The 20,139-nt window shown below is 48.9% G+C and overlaps 1 protein-coding gene and 1 non-coding gene across 2 annotated transcripts; one reads left to right on the top strand and one right to left on the bottom strand.

Annotated features, from left to right (window-relative positions):
* The first annotated feature begins 272 nt into the window (after nt 1-272).
* On the top strand, nt 273-14,910 carry QPRT (quinolinate phosphoribosyltransferase). Its single transcript, XM_043456175.1, has 4 exons — nt 273-357; nt 12,980-13,515; nt 14,216-14,347; nt 14,421-14,910. The coding sequence occupies exons 1-4, from the start codon at nt 345-347 to the stop codon at nt 14,637-14,639; spliced, it is 900 nt and encodes a 299-aa protein (XP_043312110.1). The 5' UTR covers nt 273-344; the 3' UTR covers nt 14,640-14,910.
* Nucleotides 14,911-19,727: 4,817 nt separating this feature from the next.
* LOC122433701 lies at nt 19,728-19,834 on the bottom strand. Its single transcript, XR_006267183.1, has one exon. It is a non-coding gene; the product is annotated as a U6 spliceosomal RNA (small nuclear RNA).
* Between the last annotated feature and the right edge of the window lie 305 nt (nt 19,835-20,139).

Raw genomic sequence — 20,139 nt, 5'->3', positions numbered from 1 at the left:
GACCCAGCATGGCCAAAAATAAATAAATAAAATTATTATTATTTTTTTTAATAAAAAGGCTCTCCAGCCCTCGGAAGGAGCACAGCCTGGGGCAGGGCCTGGGAGGCTAGTGACTGGCAAGAATAGGAACCCTCCGCTCAGAGAGGAGAGGATTTCTGAGCTGTAGCAGTTGAGTGTCCTGGAGGCAGGAGGGAGCCCCAGACAGGGGCAGGGCTCTGGTGGGGTGATGGGGCTGGTCAGACCGGCCCCACGCACCTCCCTCCAGCAGCCCCACCCCCAGCCTCCGGCCTCTCCAAACACTGGATCCAGCAGTGGACACACCAGTCGGCCAGCTCCAAGCTCTCATGGACCCTGAAGGTAAAGAAGCCTCCCAGACCTCTCTCCCCTGTGTCCCTGCACCACCCTCTGCCCCTCTTCCGCCCAGCCCCGCATCCCATCTCGCCTCTGTCCCCAGCCTCCCTCCTCCAAGATCGAGTCTCTGCTGGTCCCCAGCTACTCTCTTACCTACCCCTGTCTCCCTCCAGCCTCTCTGAACCCAAGCACTCCTTTCTGCCCTCCAAAGGCCTCTTTCTCACTCTTGTTTCTCTCTCCACCACGGGTCCCCCAGTTGAGCTCTGGGGGAGAAAGGAGCTTGAGCTCTGGGAAATTCAGGGATGGCCTGGAAGTGGCCACATCTTTGAGGGTGCTGAAGGTGCCGGGTAGTGGGAGGCTGGAGCAGCTCCGGACTTTGCCCCTCGCTAACAACTCTGGAGGAGTGAGGCAAAGTCCTGTCTCATGCACCGCCAGGGCGGGGGAGGGGGCCTGAGTCCTGTGAGTCCTGGGATTTGAAGGCATGGGAGGAGTGATGCCCAGAGGAGGCTGGATGCAGGATGGTACAGGCCAGGCTTTGGAGTCAAAAAACCTCCTGTTCAAATCCAGGCTCTACCAGGAATAGGCTGTGTGACCTTGAGCCTGTCACTTGAGGTCTCAGGGCCCCATTTCCTTGTATCAGCAAAATGATAATACTATTAATAATTTCCTGCTCCCCAGGCTGGGGCTAGGGGCAGGGAGTGACAGGAACATGGAGGCCTCCCAGAAGCTTCATAGTCCCCTCCCCAGGCTTCTCCTTCCCCAGCTCTGGCCTCCCTCTCCTGGTCCGATGCTTCTTCAGGGCCCACACCTGGCCCCTCTGGTTTGGCTGTGGAACCAGTTCTTGGGGGGTCAAGACCAGCTCTTAGTTTAGAAATTATCTCAGAGGACTTCCCTGATGGTACAGCGGATAGGAATCCGCCTGCCAATGCAGGGGACACGGGTTTGATCCCTGGTTCGGGAAGATCCCACATGCCGCGGGCTCCTAAACTCCATGTGCCCGTAGCTACTGAGCCTGTGTGCTGCAACTACTGAAGCCTGTGGGCCTAGAGCCTGTGCTCCCAACAAGAGAAGCCGCCACAGTGAGAAGCCTGTGCACTGCAGTCAAGAGTAGCCCCCTGCTCACCGAAACTATGCTTCCCTGGTGGCTCAGACGGTAAAGCATCTGCCTGCAATGTGGGAGACCCGGGTTCGATTGCTGGGTCGGGCAGATCCCCTGGAGAAGGAAATGGCAACCCACTCCAGTACTCTTGCTTGGAAAATCCCATGGACAGAAGAGCCTGGTAGGTTATGGTCCACAGGGTCGCAAAGAGTCAGACACAACTGAGCGACTTCACTTTCCTTTCCTTTCTACTGCAACTACAGAAAGCTGGTGTGCAGCAACAAAGACCCAGCACAACCAAAATTAAGTAAATAAATAAATTATTATTATTATTATTTTAAAGAAATGATCTCAGAGTTAGAGCTTGGGTTCAGGTCCCATCCCTGCCACCAGCTAGTTGTGTGAACTTGAACAAGATGCTTAGCCTCGCTGTGCCTCGGTTTCCTCATTGGGTCAAGTGAAAACAGTGCCTACCCTCGGGTTGTGGTGAGGATTAAATGAGACAATATACGTCAGGCGTCTGGTACAGAAATCACTCAGTGCAGTTACACTTGGTGAGGGTGTTGGGTCCTCACAATCGTCTCTCCAGCTCCAAGACCACCCCAGGTTCCAGTTCCATTTTGGGGATATGTGCTCAACTCAAACTCCTCTGGTGCCACCAGCTCCATTTCTGTTCACGTCTCACCAGCTTCCTACTCAGACCGGAAACCTCAGGGTCAACTTTGACAGCTCCCTCTCCCTTGAACCCCAATATCCAGACAGTTGCTGCATCCTATGGATTTACCTCCATGTTTTTCTGGTCCCGCCTCCCTCTGGGGGAGCCTTCCTCTGAGTGGTGGCCTCCACTCTCGTGATGACACTAATGTTTTAACTCCAGGCCAAGCCAGATGAGTTGGCCCTGGGATCACTGACCGGGAGTTAAACCAGGAGGGAGTAGTCAAATCAGTGGGGTGAGGCAAAAAACTGGGGATGCAGAGGAGAGGAGGGGCAAGGACAGAGTTGGGCCAAAAGCAGATGGCAGGCTGGGACTTCCCCGGTGGTCCAGTGGCTAAGACTCTGTGCTCCCAATGCAGGGGACCTTGGTTTGGTCCCTGGTCAGGAAACAAGATCCTGCATACTGCAACTAAAGATCCTGCACACTGCAATGACCAAGACCCGGCACAGACAAATTTTAACAGAAGAAGCAGACGGAAGGCTGGTGGCCAAGGTGTGAGCAGAGGGGGAATCCCAGGTCCAGGGGTGTGGAGTGCAGGAGGCAGTGCCTGTAAACTTTATCCTTTACACTTTATCTTGGTTCGCGGCTTCCTTGCCTAGGCTGTTGCAGTAGCCTTCCAATTTAGATCTTTCAGGGCTTCCCTGGTAGCTCAGACAGTAAAGAATCCGCCTGCAATGTGGGAGACCTGGGTTCGATCCCTGGGTTGGGAGGACCTCCTGGAGGAGGGCGTGACAACCCACTCCAGTATTCTTGCCTGGAGAATCCCATGGACAGAGGAATCTGGTGGGCTACAGTCCACGCAGTTGCAAAGAGTCGGACACGACTGAGAGACTAAGCACATTACATCTTTCAAGAACCCTGGGCGTGAGACTTCCCAGGTGGTCCAGTGGCTAAGATTCTAGACTCCCAACATAGAGGGCCTAGGTTTGATCCCTGGTCAGGGAACTAGATCCCACACACCACAGCTAAATATCCCACATGCTAAAACTAAAAAAGATCTCACTTGTCACAGTGAAGATCAAATGATCCTGGAGGGGGTGGGGGGAGCTGCAACCAAGACCCGGCACAGCATTTATTTAAATAAATAAATATTTTTAAAAATCTTAAAGAAAAAAAAAGAATCCTAGGTACAACTTGCACATGGAGACTTCAAAGTGCATTTTTCATCATGTGACTTCAGATCAAAAGTTTGATGGATTTGCCATTGCCTGTTAAGCGAGACCCTAACTGTTTCCTGTTATTCAGGGCCTGCTCAGTCTGCCCCCTTCCTCCACTCAGCCCTCTCTCTCACCACCTGCACCTTCAACTCCATAAGCCTCAGGCCTTCCTCTGCCCATCCAGCCCCAGCCTATTCTCAAAGCCAGCCTTCTCTTACTGCTCTCTCAACAACAGGTCTTCTCTCCTTGTCTGAAGCCCTGTAGATCGTTTTACCACTTGTGTGACGGGCAAGCCCCTTTGGCTCTCTTTGGAGGTCATTTTGCCTCTCTAGGGAGAGAAGGGGAAAAGAAAACTTTTAGCTGGAAGCAGGGGTGCTAACCAGCCTCTGTCTCCAGCTGGTGTTTGCCAAATGGATCAACAAATAAATAGATGGGAGAACAAGACTGCCAGAGTCAGACACCTGGGTTCAGAGACACTAGCTGGGTGGGCATTGGCTCAGGCCCTTAACGTGAGCCGCCCATTTCCTCCTCGTTGTAACCCTGTGCTTCTTTCATGAAACTGAATCTCAGAGAGGTTAGGAAATTGCCTAAGGTCACCCAGCATGTAGGTGATGGAGCCGGGATTCAAATGGGGCATTTCTGACCAACCCCGCCCCTGCCCCGGATCCAGGCTATTCTTACTGCACCAGGGACAGAATGCTGGATCCCTGGGTTGGCTTGTAGAATTCTGTGAATAATGATATAATAAATATATAATAATTAAAAAATAATTTAGTGAATTATGTGATAAGGAGGGATAAGTGAGGGGACTCTGGGGTCAGCCTGCCTATACTCATCCTGCCTTCACACACTTTGGAGCTGTGTGAACTTTGGGCAAATTACTTTCTTATTCAGTGCCTCAGTTTCCTTATCTGTAAAAGGGGGATAATAATAGTACCTACCTTATGAGTGTTGCTGGGAGGATTAAATGTATTAATATGTAGAAAATGCTTGGGACAGAGCTTGGGAAGGACCATAAGTGTTAGCTGTTATTCTTATTATACACGATGTCACTTCAGATTCTATTCTAGACAAGTGGTAGCAGGCACCAGAGTTTTAAGAAAAACCTATAAATGCAAAACCTTTAAAACTGACATCTATTTAAATTTTTTTTTCCAGTCAGGTGGGGAAAACCATCATCACTTGCTTTTAGCTGGAACATTTTGTCAGCCTCATATGTCACTGTTGTTCCAAGCACAAGCCACATGGGTTACACATGGTTACACCTGGTCACACATCAAATTAAGAACAAAAACTTGTGGTATTTGTATTACATTCATTTGCAGAACCTGCCTTTGTGCCGGTTCATCAAAAGCATGATCTAGTGCTTATTACATGATTGGAGGAAAGATGCAGGGATGGGAGCTCTGATTCTAGCCCATTTCCTCTTGGTACCAAGCCACTGGCCAGTTAGGGCAACATAGAAAAATCAGTTAATAGGGATTCCTTGGTGGTCCAGTGGTTAAGAATCCACCTTGGAATGCATGGAACGCTGGTTTGATCCCTGGTCGGGAAACTTAAGATTCTACATCCATTGGAACAACTAAGCCCGTTCGCCACAACTCAGCCAAGCAGTCCAGAGCCTGTGCACCAATAGAGGGGTTTGTGTACCACAACAGAAGATAGCAAGTGCTGCCGGAATTAAGACCCAGTGCAATTAAGACCTGATGCAGCCAAATAAAAGAATGAGGAAAGTTTTTTAAAAAATCAGTCAACAATCCAGAATCCAGACGAAAATAGCAAAAGTGCCAGTGGTGGGGGGAGGGAAGAAGAATCTTCAAATATTCTGCCAGAGTCTTCAGTTTATCTGCATCTTTTTACATTATTTGTAAAGAGAGAAATGCAGGAAATTTCCCTAGATGCTTTGTGTGTGTGCATGCTCAGTCGGTTCAGTCGTGTCTGACTCTTTGTGACCCCATGGACTGTAGCCTGCCAGGCTTCTCTTTCCACGAGATTTCCCGGGCAAGAATACTCAAGTGGGTTGCCATTTCCTCCTCCAGGGGATCTTCCTGACTTAGGGATTGAACCCTCTTGCGTCCAGCAAGAGGCAGGCAGATTCTTTACATCTAGTGCCACCTGGGAAGCCCCAGCCCCCCCACCCAACCCCCGCCCAGATGCTTCAGATTCCCTCAAAAACAGAGATGGCAGTATTTCGAATCCTTTTCCCCTGCAGTAGAAGCACAGAGTCTTAACACTGTACTATCAGGGGAGTCCCAGAGATGCCAATATTAAAAAAAAATTCTGGAATAACAATGAAGAAAGTATTGCCTTGAGACATCAGGGTGATACCTCTCAGGGTCACACTATACTCTCTGAAGTCCAGGTGTCCTGAGAGACTATTTACATAGAACAACAGCGAGGATAAACAGGGGACAGACAGGCTTACAGCTGTTTCCTCGGTGCTGCAACTTCTGCTCAGGCAGCTGCAAAAACAGCCTGCTTCTCTTGTGCAGTTCCTTTCAACTCCAGCAGCTAATTAGGAGAGCCTTATTTTCAAAGCTCCCCACAGGAATTTCTGTTGTTTGAAATGCACAAGAGAGTTGGGGCTTAAAGAAATACAGATGTACTTATTTGTTTTTCAGGAACATTCTGCATTTACAATAGCTGATCTTGCCTAAGAGAGCCAAAGAGTGAGTAATCCCTGCTGGAGGAGGCAGTGTGGTTCTAAAACTAAAACTACCTTCTTTGGACAGGGAAGACCAGGGTCCACGCTGGTCATTTTCTTTTCTTTTCTTTATTTTCTTTCTTTATTTTTTTTTGCTGGAATGCGTGGCCTACAGGATCATAGGTCCCCAACCAGGGACTGAAACCAGGCCCTTTGCAGTGAAAGCACTGAGTCCTAACCAGTGGGCCACCAGGGAAGTCCCATTTTCTAGCTATGTTCTTTAGGTAATTTCCCTTTGCTTTTCAGAACCTAGATTCTCTGTCTTAGTGACCTCTACCATGAAAAAGGGCAGTAGGTAGGATTTGTGACTTTGTGTATATATACATATATAGGCTTCCCAGGTAGCTCAGCTGGTTAAAGAATCTGCCTGCAATGCAAGAGACCTCGGTTTGATTCCTGGGTCAGGAAGTTCCCCTGGAGAAAGGATAGGCTACCCACTCCAGTATTCTTGGGCTTCCCTGGTGGCTCAGTCTATAAAGAATCCACCTGCAAGGCAGGAGACCTGGGTTCGATCCGTGGGTTGGGAAGATCCCCTGGAAAAGGGCATGGCGACCCACTCCAGGATTCTTGCCTGGAGAATCCCCACGGACAGAGGAACCTGGCGGGCTACAGTCCATGGGGTTGCAAAGACAGCGACCAAGCACAGCACACCACACATATATATAGCAAGTGCCAGGCATCTGGTACTCACCAAGGTATGGTAGTCACACAGGTTCTCTTCCTGTGGTTCAGAAGCTCTCAATTCTGTTATGAATTAGAATTAAGTTACCACATTCCAGACCAGTTACATCAGAATCTCTGAGGGTGGGGCCAAAACATTATATACATTTGGCACAGCTCTCTGGATGATTCCATTGTGTAGCCAAGGTTGAGAATCAACCTATTCATCCTCCCAAAAAATGTCCTTGACCTTATCCTAAGCGAAGGTCCTCTCTCTCCTTTCCTTATCTATTTGTTTTACTTCTTTATTATAGAGAAATTTCAAATGTACGCAAGGTAAACAGAAAAGTATAATGAATTCTCACATACCCATCATCCAGCTTCAACAACCACCAACTTTTGGCCAATCCAGTCCCATTCATATCCCCCAACCCTTTTCTTTTGGCGGTGCCACTCCACATGTAGGTTCTTAGTTCCTTGACCAGGGATTGAACCTGTTCCCCTTGCAGTGAAAGGATGGAGTCTTAACCACTGGACTACAAGGGAAGTCCCCACACCCTTTAATTTCATACCCTCTAATTTCTAACTTCCAAGACTATCTTAAAGGAAACCCAGCTCTCAAATATTTCCCTACATAACTATCTCAGTATTTTGTTATTTTTAAATTGTTTTTAAAATAGAAATTTTTTTTGTATCACAACCATAACCCACTTAAAAAAATATTTCCTTAATGTTACCAAATACCCAGTCAGTGTTCAGATTTTCAACTGTTTTGTAAATGTTCTAATTTGATTTCAGTTTGTTTGTTTGAAGTAGGATCCAAATAAGATCCATTGTGACTGGTTAGTATGTGGTTTAGATTCTTTTAATCTTTGGTTTTCCTTGCAATGTATGGGTGGTGCTAGTGGTAAAGAACACTCTGGCCAACGCCGGAGACTGTAAGAGACTCGGGTTGGATTCTGGGGTTGGGAAAATCCTCTGGGGGAGGGTAAGGTAACCCACTCCAGTATTCTTGCCTAGAGAATCCCATGGACAGAGGAGCCTGGTGAGCTATAGTCCATAGGGCTCCAAAGAGGCAAACATAACTGAAATGACTTAGCAAGAAATTGGGCTATCTTCTGGAGAGTTTCCTATGGTCTGAATTTGGCTGACTGTATCCCAGTGATATGGTTTAACATGTTCTTCTGTCTTCTGGTTTTCTTGTGAATTGGTGGTTGCATTAGAAGTGGGATCTGACTCTGGTTCAGCTGCTTTGGCAAGAGTATTCCACAGGTTGAGGGTGTTCTGTCTGGAGCGCCCAGTATCTGGTTGACTTTCCTCTCGGTGTTGGCTTTTGATCCAATCCCTGGGTCCACTGGGTTACTAGGGTTGCAAAATGATTCCTGCCTTTTGGCAGAGTATTGGTTCTTGTTTTTATTTAAGTAGACAATTCAAAGCTTTTATTAAATTTGCCAAGTTATGCCGCCATCACCAGACCATTTCCATCACCCCAGTAAGATCCCATGTTGTTTCATTTTCGGCCCCAGACAATTACTCATCTGATGTCTTGTCTCTCTCCATTTGCCTTTTCTGGATGTTTCATATAAACCAAGGTATACAACAGGTGGTCTTGTGTGAGCACTGGTTCTTAACCTTTCTGTGCATCTGAATCCCACGGGGAGCATTTCCAAAACTTGGGTTCATGGGAACCGCCCTGGAAAGATTTTGATTCAGTTGATCTGGGATGGACCTGAGTAGCAGAGTCCGGAACGCTTCCAGGGGATTCCGATGTGCAGCCCAGGGGGAGGGCCCTCCTTTCTCAACTTGCCTCCCCCATCCCTCATTTCCCATGACCATGTGGCTTCTGCCTCAGAAACAATCTTCCATTTGCCCCACCCCCACTCCCACCCCCACCCCGGCTCTTCCATTGATTTCTGCCCAGTTCAGGGCTTCCTCACTTTCTGTGAGGAAACTTTCTGGCCAGTTGCCCCAGCCTCCTTTTGCCTCCCAACCCATCTCCAGTTGATAGCTGAAGTGACCTTTCTTGAACTAAGTCATAATCATACCATTCCCTCCTTTAAAATTCTGTGATGGCTCCCAAGATTTGTCCAAAGTTCTCAGCTAATTGGTTTAGCCCCTTTTTCACTCTGGCCTCAACCTCGAGTCATTTCCCCCATGAATCCTCCACAGCCCTCCCTCACCTCCTTTATCTTCTTGCTTCTGAACGTTGAGCACTTGCTCTTTTAGTGCGAAGTGTCTTGCCCTCCCTCTTCCGCACCCCCTCACCCCTGCCTGGCAAACATGACTCATCCTTTAAGACCACTAAAACTCCCCGCTTCCTCAGGGACGTTTAGTCATCTCCTCCTCTTCGTTCTTGGTAAGTGCTTCATTTATCCCATCAGCAAACACACCTACTGTGTGCCAGCATTCCTGCTGTTGTTCAGTCACTCAGTTGTGTCTGACTCTGCAACCCCAGGGACTACAGCACGCCAGGCTTCCCCGTCCTTCAGCATCTCCCGGAGCTTGCTCAAATTCATGTCCGTTGAGTCAGTGATGCCATCCAACCATCTCATCCTCTGTCGCCCCCTTCTCCTCCTGCCTTCAATCTTTCTCAGCATCAAAGTCTTTTCCAGTGAGTCAGCTCTTCGTATCCTATGGCCAAAGTATTGGAGCTTCAGCATCAGTGCTTCCAGTGAATATTCAGGGTTGAATTTCCTTTGTGTTCTTGAGGGTGTTAGAAATATAAACTCCCTGAATTTTCATAACAAGCCTATGGGGTTATCAGTGTTATTTATCAGTGTTATTCCCATTACAGTTGGGACACAGAAGCTCCCTTGAAAGGCAGAACCACCTGCCCAGGATCACGTAGCTAAATGTAATAGAAGCAATATTGGAACCCATACTGAGTGGTCTTGGAGTCTGCGCTCTGATTCCTTCCACTGTGCCACCTCTCTGCTCAGACAAGTATCATCAAACACTTAGCTTTAAACTAAACAATATAAGGGGACTTCCCTGGTGGTCCAGTGGTTAAGACTCTGCCTGCCAATGCAGGAGACACGACGAGCTTGATCTCTGGTCCGGGAAGATTCCACATTCCTTGGGGGCAATTAAGTCCTCGGGCCACGACTATTGAAGCCCACCTCCCTGGAGCTCATACTCCACACCAAGAGAAGCCACCACCATGAGAAGCCTCTGAGGCATAACTAGAGAAAAGCCTTTGCAGCAACGAAAACCCAGTGCAGCCAAAAATAAATAAATAATTTTTTAAAATAATATGAAATTGTCAACATATAAGCCGCACACTTGTTTGGGTCAGTGTGCCAGGCACTTGGGCTATAGCAGAAAACTCAGTGGACCTCTTGGCCCCAGAGAGAAAACACCAGCAGAGGATGACATTGACGGATGAACAAGGAGCTGGGTGAGCACGTGACCTGGTTTAGGGGGTCTGTGAGAGCCCCCGGCCAAGGAAGTGATGCCTAAGGGAAGATCTGAAGAGGACCGAGAGGTGAAGGGGGAGTCTGGGGTGAGGGTGAGGGAAGGGACTTCAGGGGGCAAGAACAACCTTAGGATAGGTGAAGCATAGGGGAAGGCCTGAAAGCTAAGAGAAAGAGCTGCCCATTCTGCTACCCAGCAGGTAGTACCTGGCACAGAGCAAGTGCTCAGCAAGGATTTGTCCAAAGAATAAATGAAAAATGGAAAGAAGTCAAGAGAGCTGGCACTAATACAATGAAAGTGAGGCTTTGAGCAGGAGAGCGATCCACTTAAATTTCCGTTTTTACGGTTTGATTTTTAAAGTCAGGTTTAATGAGGTATAACCACAGACAGTAAAATTCACCCTTTCCTGTGTCAGCTTCTATGAGTCATGACAAATGCATCAGTACCATAGCCACCATCACGGACAAAATCTAGGTTAGTTCAATCACATCCCCAAACTGGGTGCTGCTCCCTTCGTGGCCAGCCCCTCCCCCGCCCTCAGGCAACCCCTGGTTTGTTCTCTGTTGCTATCATTTTGCTTTTTCCAGAACATAGTTACATAGATGGACTCAAATAACACGTCGCCTTTTGTTTTTTTTTTGGCTGCGCCGGGTTTTCTTTGCGGCATTCGGGGTCCACTGCATTGGAAGGCAAATTCTTAACCACTGGGCCACCAGGGAAGTCCCAGTGTATCGTTTTTTTGAATCTGGCTTCTTTACTTAGAATAATGCATTTGAGATGTGTGCCTGTTGGGTGTATCAGTAGTTCATGTCTTTTTTCATTGCCAAATCGAATTCCATTGTATACATGCATCCCAGTTTATCTGATACTCACCAGTCCAAAAATTCAAATTCACTTTAAAAAGTAAACATCACGGCACCTGGGTCTGAATGGAGTGGGGGCCTTTGCATCCACCTCTGCTGTTTGTTCACTGGCCTTTTGCCTGGCTGGATCGTGAATGGTGGAGGCAGGACTATGTCTTTTTCATTGACTTTGTTCCCAGCACCTAGCCAGGGCACAGCTGGCTCTGAGGAGGGAATGGGAAGCCACTTGGGTAGTTGTGGGGAAGAACATGGGGAAGGAGGGTCAGGTGCAAGCAGAGAGATCTGTGGCTGGGGTGGGGTGGGGCAGGTGCTTGGTTTGGGGAAAGAAGGGCTGAAAAAGAAGGGCCTTGGGCTTCCCAGATGGCTGAGTGGTAAAGAATCCACCTGCCAATGCAGGAGATGGCAACCCACTCCAGTATTCTTGCCTGGAAAATTCCATGGACAGAGGAATCTGGCAGGCTACAGTCCTTGGGGTCACAAAGAGTCAGACACAACTGAGCGACTGAGCAGGCATGCACCTTCTGAGAGTCGAGCAAGCCAGACTGTCTGGCCTTAACTTCAACTTGGAGCAGGACTTCCCTGGTGGTTCAGTGGTTAAGATTCCATGCTCCCAATGCAGGGGGTATGGATTCAATCCCTGGTTGGGGGGGACTAAGATCCCCACATGTGGCATAGCTAAAAAACAAAATCTTAAAAAAAAAAAAACCAAAAAAACCCCAAAATCTTCAACTTGGAGTGAAAGTAGGGGAAACAAAACTAAACAACCCCCTTTACAGGCTATCGAATGGTCACCCCTGCCCACTTCAAGCTAAGTCCGTCTACAGCGCCCTCCACGAGGCTGTAGTTCGGCTCTTGGCCTGACAGATGGCAATGTTGCACCATTCTGTGGTCACCCCATTCATTTCAACAGACACCAGGCCGGCAAACCAGCAGAAAGGACCTCAGAGAGCACTTTGCCCTCAACGCTTAAAGGGCTCGCCCACACTCTTGAAGCTCTGTCTCGAAAAGCAAAGGCTCAAACACAATCTCCCCATGTTCTTTCCTCGTTATACAACCCCATCTCTAGAGAGAAGGCGCGTTTTGGAGGGCAAAGGTGAAGGAGAGACGCCCATGACCCTGAGGTCCAGCCAGCCTCACTCCGCGGTCAGTTTGCTTTATGACCTCAGTTCACTTGCCTTCCCTTTCTGGTCCTCAGTCTCCACATCTATAAAAAGCTGAACTTCCAGCTTTAAAATTCTTGGTGCCATAGAGAAGACAGGGATCAGAAAGACATACAGCTCACGTTCTCCTGGGAGCTTCAGCTAGTAAATAACCCATCCTTCTATGCAAGGCAGACGGAAAAGCCGCAGAATGACATTTTAGGTGGCTGCATGTCTCTTATAGTTGACAAATAGCTGTTGATCCAGCACTAGGTTTACCAGTTACAATACAGGGCATTCAGTTAAACTTGAGTCTCAGATAACTGACAGATAATTTTTAAGAGTAAGCATGTTCTAAATATTGCCTAGAATATATTTATACTAAAAAGACTTTGATGTTTGTCAGAAATTTAAATTTAACTAGGGGACTTCCTGGTGGTTCAGTGGTTAAGAATCCGCCTGTCAATGCAGGGGACACAGGTTCGATCCCTGGTCCCGGAAGATCTCACATGAGCCCTAGCACCCTGGAGTCCATGATCTGCAGCAAGAGAAACCAGCACAGCGGTGCCCGCACACTGTGACTCGAGAGTAGCCCCTTGTTGCATAAAGATTGCACACGGCAATGAAGACCCCATGCAGCCAAAAATAAATAAATACATAAATTTAACTAGGTGTCCTGTATTTTTATTCGGTCCATTTGGCAACCTTGTTCAGCTTACAGGGCCTACCCAATGCCTCAGCCCCTCTCCCGGGACCCCCAGATCTTCACCCTGATTGGCTACTGCCCAATTCAGCCAGCTGTTAAATATTTTGACCATCACCCGACTACCAGAAAGGCAGCCAACATGTAACGCCGTTCTCTCTCTTTCCCTCCCAGGCCTGGCGCATCTGCTGCCTCCTGCCACTCTGGCCGCCCTGGCAGACAGCTGGCTCCGAGAGGACTGCCCAGGCCTCAACTACGTGGCCTTGGTCTCGGGGACAGCCCCCTCGCAGGCGGTGCTGTGGGCCAAGTCCCCGGGGGTGCTGGCAGGGAGGCCCTTCTTTGATGCCATCTTTGCCCAAGTCAACTGCCAGGTCTCCTGGCTCCTCCCTGAGGGATCAAAGCTGGTGCCTGTAGCCAAGGTGGCCGAAGTCCGGGGCCCTGCCCACTGCCTGCTGCTGGGGGAGCGGGTGGCCCTTAACACGCTGGCCCGCTGTAGTGGAGTTGCCAGCATGGCTGCTGCCGCGGTAGAGACCGCCAGGGGGACCGGCTGGGCCGGGCATGTGGCAGGCACACGGAAGACTACACCAGGCTTCCGGCTGGTGGAGAAATACGGGCTCCTAGTGGGCGGGGCTGCCGCCCACCGCTACGACCTTGGCGGGCTGGTGATGGTGAAGGACAACCATGTCATGGCAGCCGGTGGTGTGAAAAAGGTGTCTATCTGTCCAGCTGAGCCCCTACCCTGGCCCTGCTCCAACCCCAGCCCCCATCACAGTCCTTCCCCGCTACCAGGGACCCCCAGCCACTCCTTGGTGAAATAGTGATGGCTTGGGGGGTGGGGGTTGCAAGACTCCTCGACCCCTCAGAGGTTCCATCTGTGAAGGGAGGGGTTGGACCTGCTTCTCCAGCCTTCTTCAACTGGTTGGTATGCTGCTCAAGGGAAAAGGACGAACTATTGGGAACCCAGTGTTGATGACGCTGCGACCTTGGGCAGGTCACTCAAACTCCCTGGACCTGTTTCTTTTATGTGAAACTGTGCTTGAAGACCTCGTCGAGTCTTAATATTCTGAGTCGATTGAACTCAGGTCCAAGTGCCAAAGTGTGCTGAATCTGGCCTTTTTTTGTCTTACAAAAATGGTAATTCCATGTGGTTTCCCCTAATGTGTGTGTGCTAATGTGCAAGAAGCCATTTCCATGCCCAATTTCCTCATGAACCCCAAGTGTTAGTCACTCAGTCATGTCTGACTCTTTGCCACCCCATGGACTATAGCCTGCCAGGCTCTTCTGCCCACGAGATTCTCGAGGCAAGAATATGGGAGTGGGTTGCCATGAACCCCAAGCTCATTATCTATCTGGAGCCTTTCGCATGCCAGTCCCAGCACCGGTCTAACTGTCACCCCTGCGGCCTGCCAGGCGGTGCGGGCAGCGCGGCGGGCAGCCGACTTCGCCCTGAAGGTGGAGGTGGAATGCAGCAACCTGCAGGAGGCTGTGGAGGCGGCCGAGGCAGGAGCGGACCTCGTCCTGCTGGACAACTTCAGGCCTGAGGTGAGGCCGGGGCGGCTTCCTGGGGAGGGGCCGGGTCGGGGGCTCTCACCTCTCCCCGGTTCGTGTCCCGCAGGAGCTGCACCCCACGGCCGCCGCGCTGAAGGCCCAGTTCCCCAGTGTGAGTGTGGAGGCCAGCGGGGGCGTCACGCTGGACAACCTCCCGCAGTTCTGTGGGCCCCACATCGATGTCATCTCTTTGGGGATGCTGACACAGGCGGCCCCGGCCCTCGATTTCTCCCTCAAGCTGTTTGCTGAAGGGGCCACTCCAGTGCCCCACACCCACCGGTCCTAAAGCCAAGGAGGCTACCCAGGCAGTGGGATAAGGTGCTCTCATGGGACCCTCAAGGTTTCTTTAAGTCCAGCGGCCAGTGGGACACTTTGACATTAGACTGTGCTGAGGCCGGCTCTGCCACGCACTGCCTGGGGGACTGTGAAGGACTGACTTCACCTCTGCTCACTTCAGTTTCCTAATCTGTAAAATGGATCTAATCAAACTTATGGACTTCTTGGGAGTGATAATTAGCACAGAGTAAATGCTCAGTAAATGTTAGAAATTGCCATCATTCATCTGTTCTAAGATGCACTTTTTTTTTTCCCTCCACCCACTGAAGTCACCTTTAACTAACAGCGTCTAATGGTCCTTGTCAGACAGACATGGGTTGTCACGTAGCCCTTGTGGTCTGTGCGTGTGGCTTGTAGGTACAACATGATAACGATCTATGTGGAAATTAGTCCAAAAGAACTCTTTCAACAAGTATAAGATAGAAATTGTAAGTGATGAGAAAGGACTGGTTTGACAGTCTTCTTTTTGAGTAAGTAAGTGTATTTTGGGGCTTCCCAGGTGGTGCAGTCGTAAAAGAATCTACCTGCTGAGGCAGGAGATGCAAGAGACATGGGTTCGATCGCTGGGTTGGGAAGATCCCCTGGAGGAGGAAATGACAACCCATTCCAGTATTCTTACCTGGAAAATCTCATGGACAGAGGAGCCTGGTGGGCTACAGTCCATGGGGTTGCAGAGTCGAACATGACAGAGTACGCAACGCAACGTGATGTGTGTTTTACAATCAATGGTGTCTTATATTTGAGGATATGTGGACCCAGCCTGATGTCTAGCTGGAATATTACACTCGGTTGATGCCCATGTTGTACTGATGACTAAGTATTTCACGTTTCACCTCTGGCTACTATTACCATCTCTTTGGTTGGAGGTAAGAACCTGTTCATTCCTCACTTTTGGGGTCCCCAGCTGACTCCACCACCCATCCTTCCCCAGATGAAACCCCCATTGGGTGCTGAAGGCCTTTTAGGATATCATTAGTTGGGAGAGGTACGAAGCTGCTGAGCCTCTGAGAGGACCAGAACCAAGGTCAGGTTAGGGAGTAAGGAAGGGACGGGTGGGGGCCCGTGTTCAGACATCAAACTTCATTCCGTGCTAGGTCAGGACTCAGAGGTCTAAACAGAGGGTCTAAATCCAGCCCCCCAAGCACACATGCACACACGCACCACTGAGGTCTTGGCCATTTGTGTGGCCACTCCTACCCTCACCTCAAACCTCTCTCTGACATGGCTCTGGGAAGAACGAGAGCATGAAGGGCCCCAAGGGTGAAGGTGGTCCCCAGGGTGCTTCCTTCTGGAAGGGCTTCAGTCTGGAGTCGCCTCTCCCCTCCCAGAATCTACTCTCTTCTCCACCCTTTGCCAGTAGGAGAGAAAAACAGGTCTCACCCACAGAGGCTCCTTCTTCAGGGGGAGACTGGGGGTCCCAGTCTGTCTTGAGGGATCTATTCTACCCCTCTACCCCCTTTTCAACCCTGGAGACCAGTGATGGGAAAGGAGCAGATCAAGAAAACATCAAGCTCACCCCAGGTGGGAAAGCTCCAGACAGGCCAATACCTTCATCTTTCAAGCATCAGATGTGTGCTGAGCGCCTGCCATGGCCAGGCTCTGAGCACACAGTGGAGATTCATCTAGCAAAGATGCCGGGCAGAAGTGGCTGCTGCCTTGGTTGATGTCCTGAACTAAAGGGGCTATTCTCACAGGACACGGGCCAGAGATGCCACCTGGGCCACACCTATGCTGCAATACACACTTCCACCCCAAGGCCCTTCTGTCCTGCCTCCAAGGAAACAAGGACACTCTCTGCTAGGTAGCCTTTCCTGCTCCAGGGATCTTAGATCTTCGAGGACCAGCTCCTCCAACCTGCAGGGGGATAACTGAACCCTCATGGAACTGGGTGTCAGGACAGAAATGGGGACCCAAGATGAGCAGGGAACTGAAAGGCAAAACCCTTGGGCTCAAGAGGGAGTCAGAGTCTAGTAGAGGCAGAAGGGAGACGTGTACCAGGAGTCTCAAACTCAAATGCCTCTAGGATCCAAGCACATGAGACAAACGGGGGAGGCTGGAAGAAGACTCAGGGAAGAGAACTGTGGCCAACTGGAGAATGTGGGCAGCACCCACAGCATCCCAATTAAAATAGAAAAAAGCAGGCTGCCAGGCTGATTCTCAAGCTCACCCTTGAACAGAAAAATGAACCCAGTCCTCCCAGCCTGATCCTAAATGCAAGCACTGGGAGGGGATTCCGCCACCTGCCTAGAAGAAAAGGGAGCCTGGGAAGGCAAAAGCAATTCATGCTCTCCTTGCAAGGATGGATTTCCAGGCAGAGCAGACTGCGTGAGCAAAGGGTCAGAAGTGGGAAATGGCTTGGATTGTTTGGTTAAGATTTGAAGCTGGGATCAGGATAGGCAAGATGACTAGGAGCTGGGCAGCATCCAGACCACAAAATGGTAGGTCAGAGGACTTGGACTTTGTCCCGAGAACAATCAGATTGATGCCGGAAAATGAGATAAGCATATTTGCAGGAAGATCTATTTGAGGGGGCCAGAGTGACTGTAGGCAGGCCAAGGGAAGGCTGATACCACTACTCAGAGGGCTTGAATGTGGGTCATGGCAGGTGGTTAGCAAGAAGGGAGGGCAAGTAGGAGAAACAGCATCTGCAAAGGTTCAGAGGGCAGATGGAGCCTGATGGGTTCAGGGCCAGAGGAAGAACTGGGTGTGGCCGTGAGGATGAGGAGACAGGGGTGAATGGCCGAAGTCTCACATCTCACCTGGTATCTATCTGCTGTCTTCCTTCTTCTCTGACCAGCCTGAGACTAGATGACTTCCACAGGCTGCCCCCCATCCAGCATAAAGCCCATGCCCATTAAAGCAAACATGCCCATCAAATCAGGTGCAAATCAAGGCAGCATATACTGCATCATCACTGCCAGCGGCTGGGGGAGAAGGGAACGCACATTTATTTAACTGGGGGCCTTTGCTCAGCACGATAGGTCTCGTTCTCAGTTCATGCTTATGGAAGTGGGGATGTTAGTATCTCCAATTTGCTCAGGAAACTGAGGCTTTATGAAGTTAAGAATGCCACTCAGGGTCAATAAACTGGAGGAGCAGATTCAAAAATAAGTATTTGTTGAAAGCCTACTATGTGCCAGGTACTATCCTAGACTCTGGATATACAACAATGAGCAAACGGTGAAAAAGCCCTGGTCTCAGGGAGTTTATATTCCAGTGGGGGGCTCTATGTGTGGGCGGGGCGGGGTAGGGGAAGGAATAGACAATGGAGTGTCAAGGGGAGAATAGACAATGAAAAAAATACCTAAGAATACCGCCAAATCCCCTTATGGCCACCAGAGGGCACTGCAGTCACAGCACCGTCCATTCCTCTCTGATTCCATCTTCCTTTCAGATTTCAAAGATACTAGGCTAAGAGGCTGTGAATAATGTGCAGCATCTGCCCAAGAAGGAAAGCTGAGGAAGGGTGTGCGCCAGGCGTGTCTTCCACCCACTTTTCCAGCTTAATCCCCTCATCAGATCCCCCTCCAACTGCTTAGGGTATCTCAGTGACTTCAAGGCCCTGTGTACTCCAGAGACCCCCAAGACTCATTCAACTCACCAAACTTCCCAGGCTCTACACCGCCCCCACCCCATTCTGCTAACACTTACTCACCTGCCCAGGCCCCTTCCATCCACCCACTCCCCTTCCATGCATCCATTTCCCGTCCCACCCCTCCACCCAACCCAACTACTGGAACACTATGTGTGCAGGGTCAGGGAAGACAAGAAATCAAACTAGGTTGGCAGAGCCAGTGAACTCAGCGGGCGTGAGCTTCAGTGAGTCAAGGCCACAGAAAGCTGAAAGGATTTTAAAGCGGCAAGACATTATTGGCAAACCAAACTGTATCTGAAAACAATTCAACTTTGGATCTTTAAAAAATCCCACTGTGCTATTATGTGGTGTGGACACGTATATTAATTTATTGCTAGCCCTTCAAGACAGTAGGTAAAATTCCATAAATGTTTCAACATCTCCGTACATCATTCCAATCACTTCCTGAGGAATAGAACATTTTGGCAGTTACTCAGTAACTGCTTTTAAAAGCTGCTTTCTGAGGCCCTAAGTAACTCAGCTTGTAAAACCAAACTACAAAGATCTGAAGAGAATCTGACCGTGAGGCTCTAAATAACATCTCCATTGATCTCTGTGCACAGTAGATTTACTCCAGGTAACGTGGGCTTTATTTCAGGTAGGTAGTGCTCTTTGGATCCCTGGACCTAGTACAGCGCACTCAGGGAATGATCAGAGGCAAAGATACTCTTATGTACCTCTAGTTTGGTGGGTCACTGGGTAACCTATTTCTTCTTCCAGCTCTTGAGCTAAAATTTTCAGAAGACTTAGCACCAGCAAAGATCTATTTCATAAATCACTTTCTTAATATTTGGCTGCTTATTAACCAAAGAAAAGATTCTTTTGGAATACTACATCAGTATATAAAGAACAATGCTGAAACTTCCCTGGTGGACCAGTGGTTAAGAATCCACCTGCCAATGCAGGGGACATGGGTTTGATCCCTTGTCCGGGAAGATTCCACATGCTGTGGGGCAACTGAGCCCGTACTCCACAACTACTGAGCCTGCGCTCTAGAATCCATACTCTGCAACAAGAGAAACCACTGAAATGAGAAACCTGAACGCGGCAATTAGAGAAAGCCCTCGCAGTAAAGAAGACCCATCGTAGCCAGAAATAAACAAGAACAATGTTGATTTCTTAAAGGCTGGATAAAAATCATGCTTCCGACATTAAAACAAAACAAAAAACAATTTTAAAGCCCCTTAACTGTAATCTCACCAACAGCCAAAAATATCTCTTTTATTTTTTGCATGATTTGCTTTGTTTTTGAATATTAGGAGAATTCATTGAGCTTTGGCAGGCTTTTAGGTAAAGGATTGCACTAAAGTTATTTTTGTATTATTGGTATAGTAATTATCCAAATGGATGGAAGATTTCAAGGGCTAGACCAAGTCTTGCATTTTTTTTTTTTTTCTTTTTTTTAAAAATATGGAACGCTTCACGAATTTGCGTGTCATCCTTGCGCAGGGGCCATGCTAATCTTCCCTGTATCGCTCCAACCTCAGTATATGTGCTGCCGAAGCGAGCACCAAGTCTTGCATTTTTAAATGCCAATCTAATTCCAAAGGATGACAAGTCCATTGGGGGAAAGGTAGAAGATGCAAAAGAACTGTTTTTGTGACCTATCTGAGGCAACAGTTCTGTGATGCTCTGGATACAATAATTAAAATAGAACCAAAAAAAATCCATAATCTTTTCTGACAGTTCATTTATCCTCTCCTGTCATTTTCACTTATTACTGCTTTCGAGATGTGGTGAATTTCACCTTGCTGAGCACCAGATAATTTTGTAATCTGTAATTATATAGATGAATCTATATAATTCTTCTGTTGTT

Source organism: Cervus canadensis, chromosome 32 (genome assembly GCF_019320065.1).
Source record: "Cervus canadensis isolate Bull #8, Minnesota chromosome 32, ASM1932006v1, whole genome shotgun sequence".
NCBI lineage: Eukaryota > Metazoa > Chordata > Mammalia > Artiodactyla > Cervidae > Cervus > Cervus canadensis.
The sequence above is the reverse complement of the archived record's forward strand: the minus strand, read 5'-3'. Positions and strand labels throughout refer to the sequence as shown.

Bases quoted from the DNA above. Each gene is read 5' to 3' on its own strand.
- QPRT (XM_043456175.1), top strand. The intron at 13,516-14,215 runs GTGTCTATCTGT...GCGGCCTGCCAG, and splicing joins CAGCCGGTGGTGTGAAAAAG to GCGGTGCGGGCAGCGCGGCG. The intron at 14,348-14,420 runs GTGAGGCCGGGG...CGTGTCCCGCAG, and splicing joins TGGACAACTTCAGGCCTGAG to GAGCTGCACCCCACGGCCGC.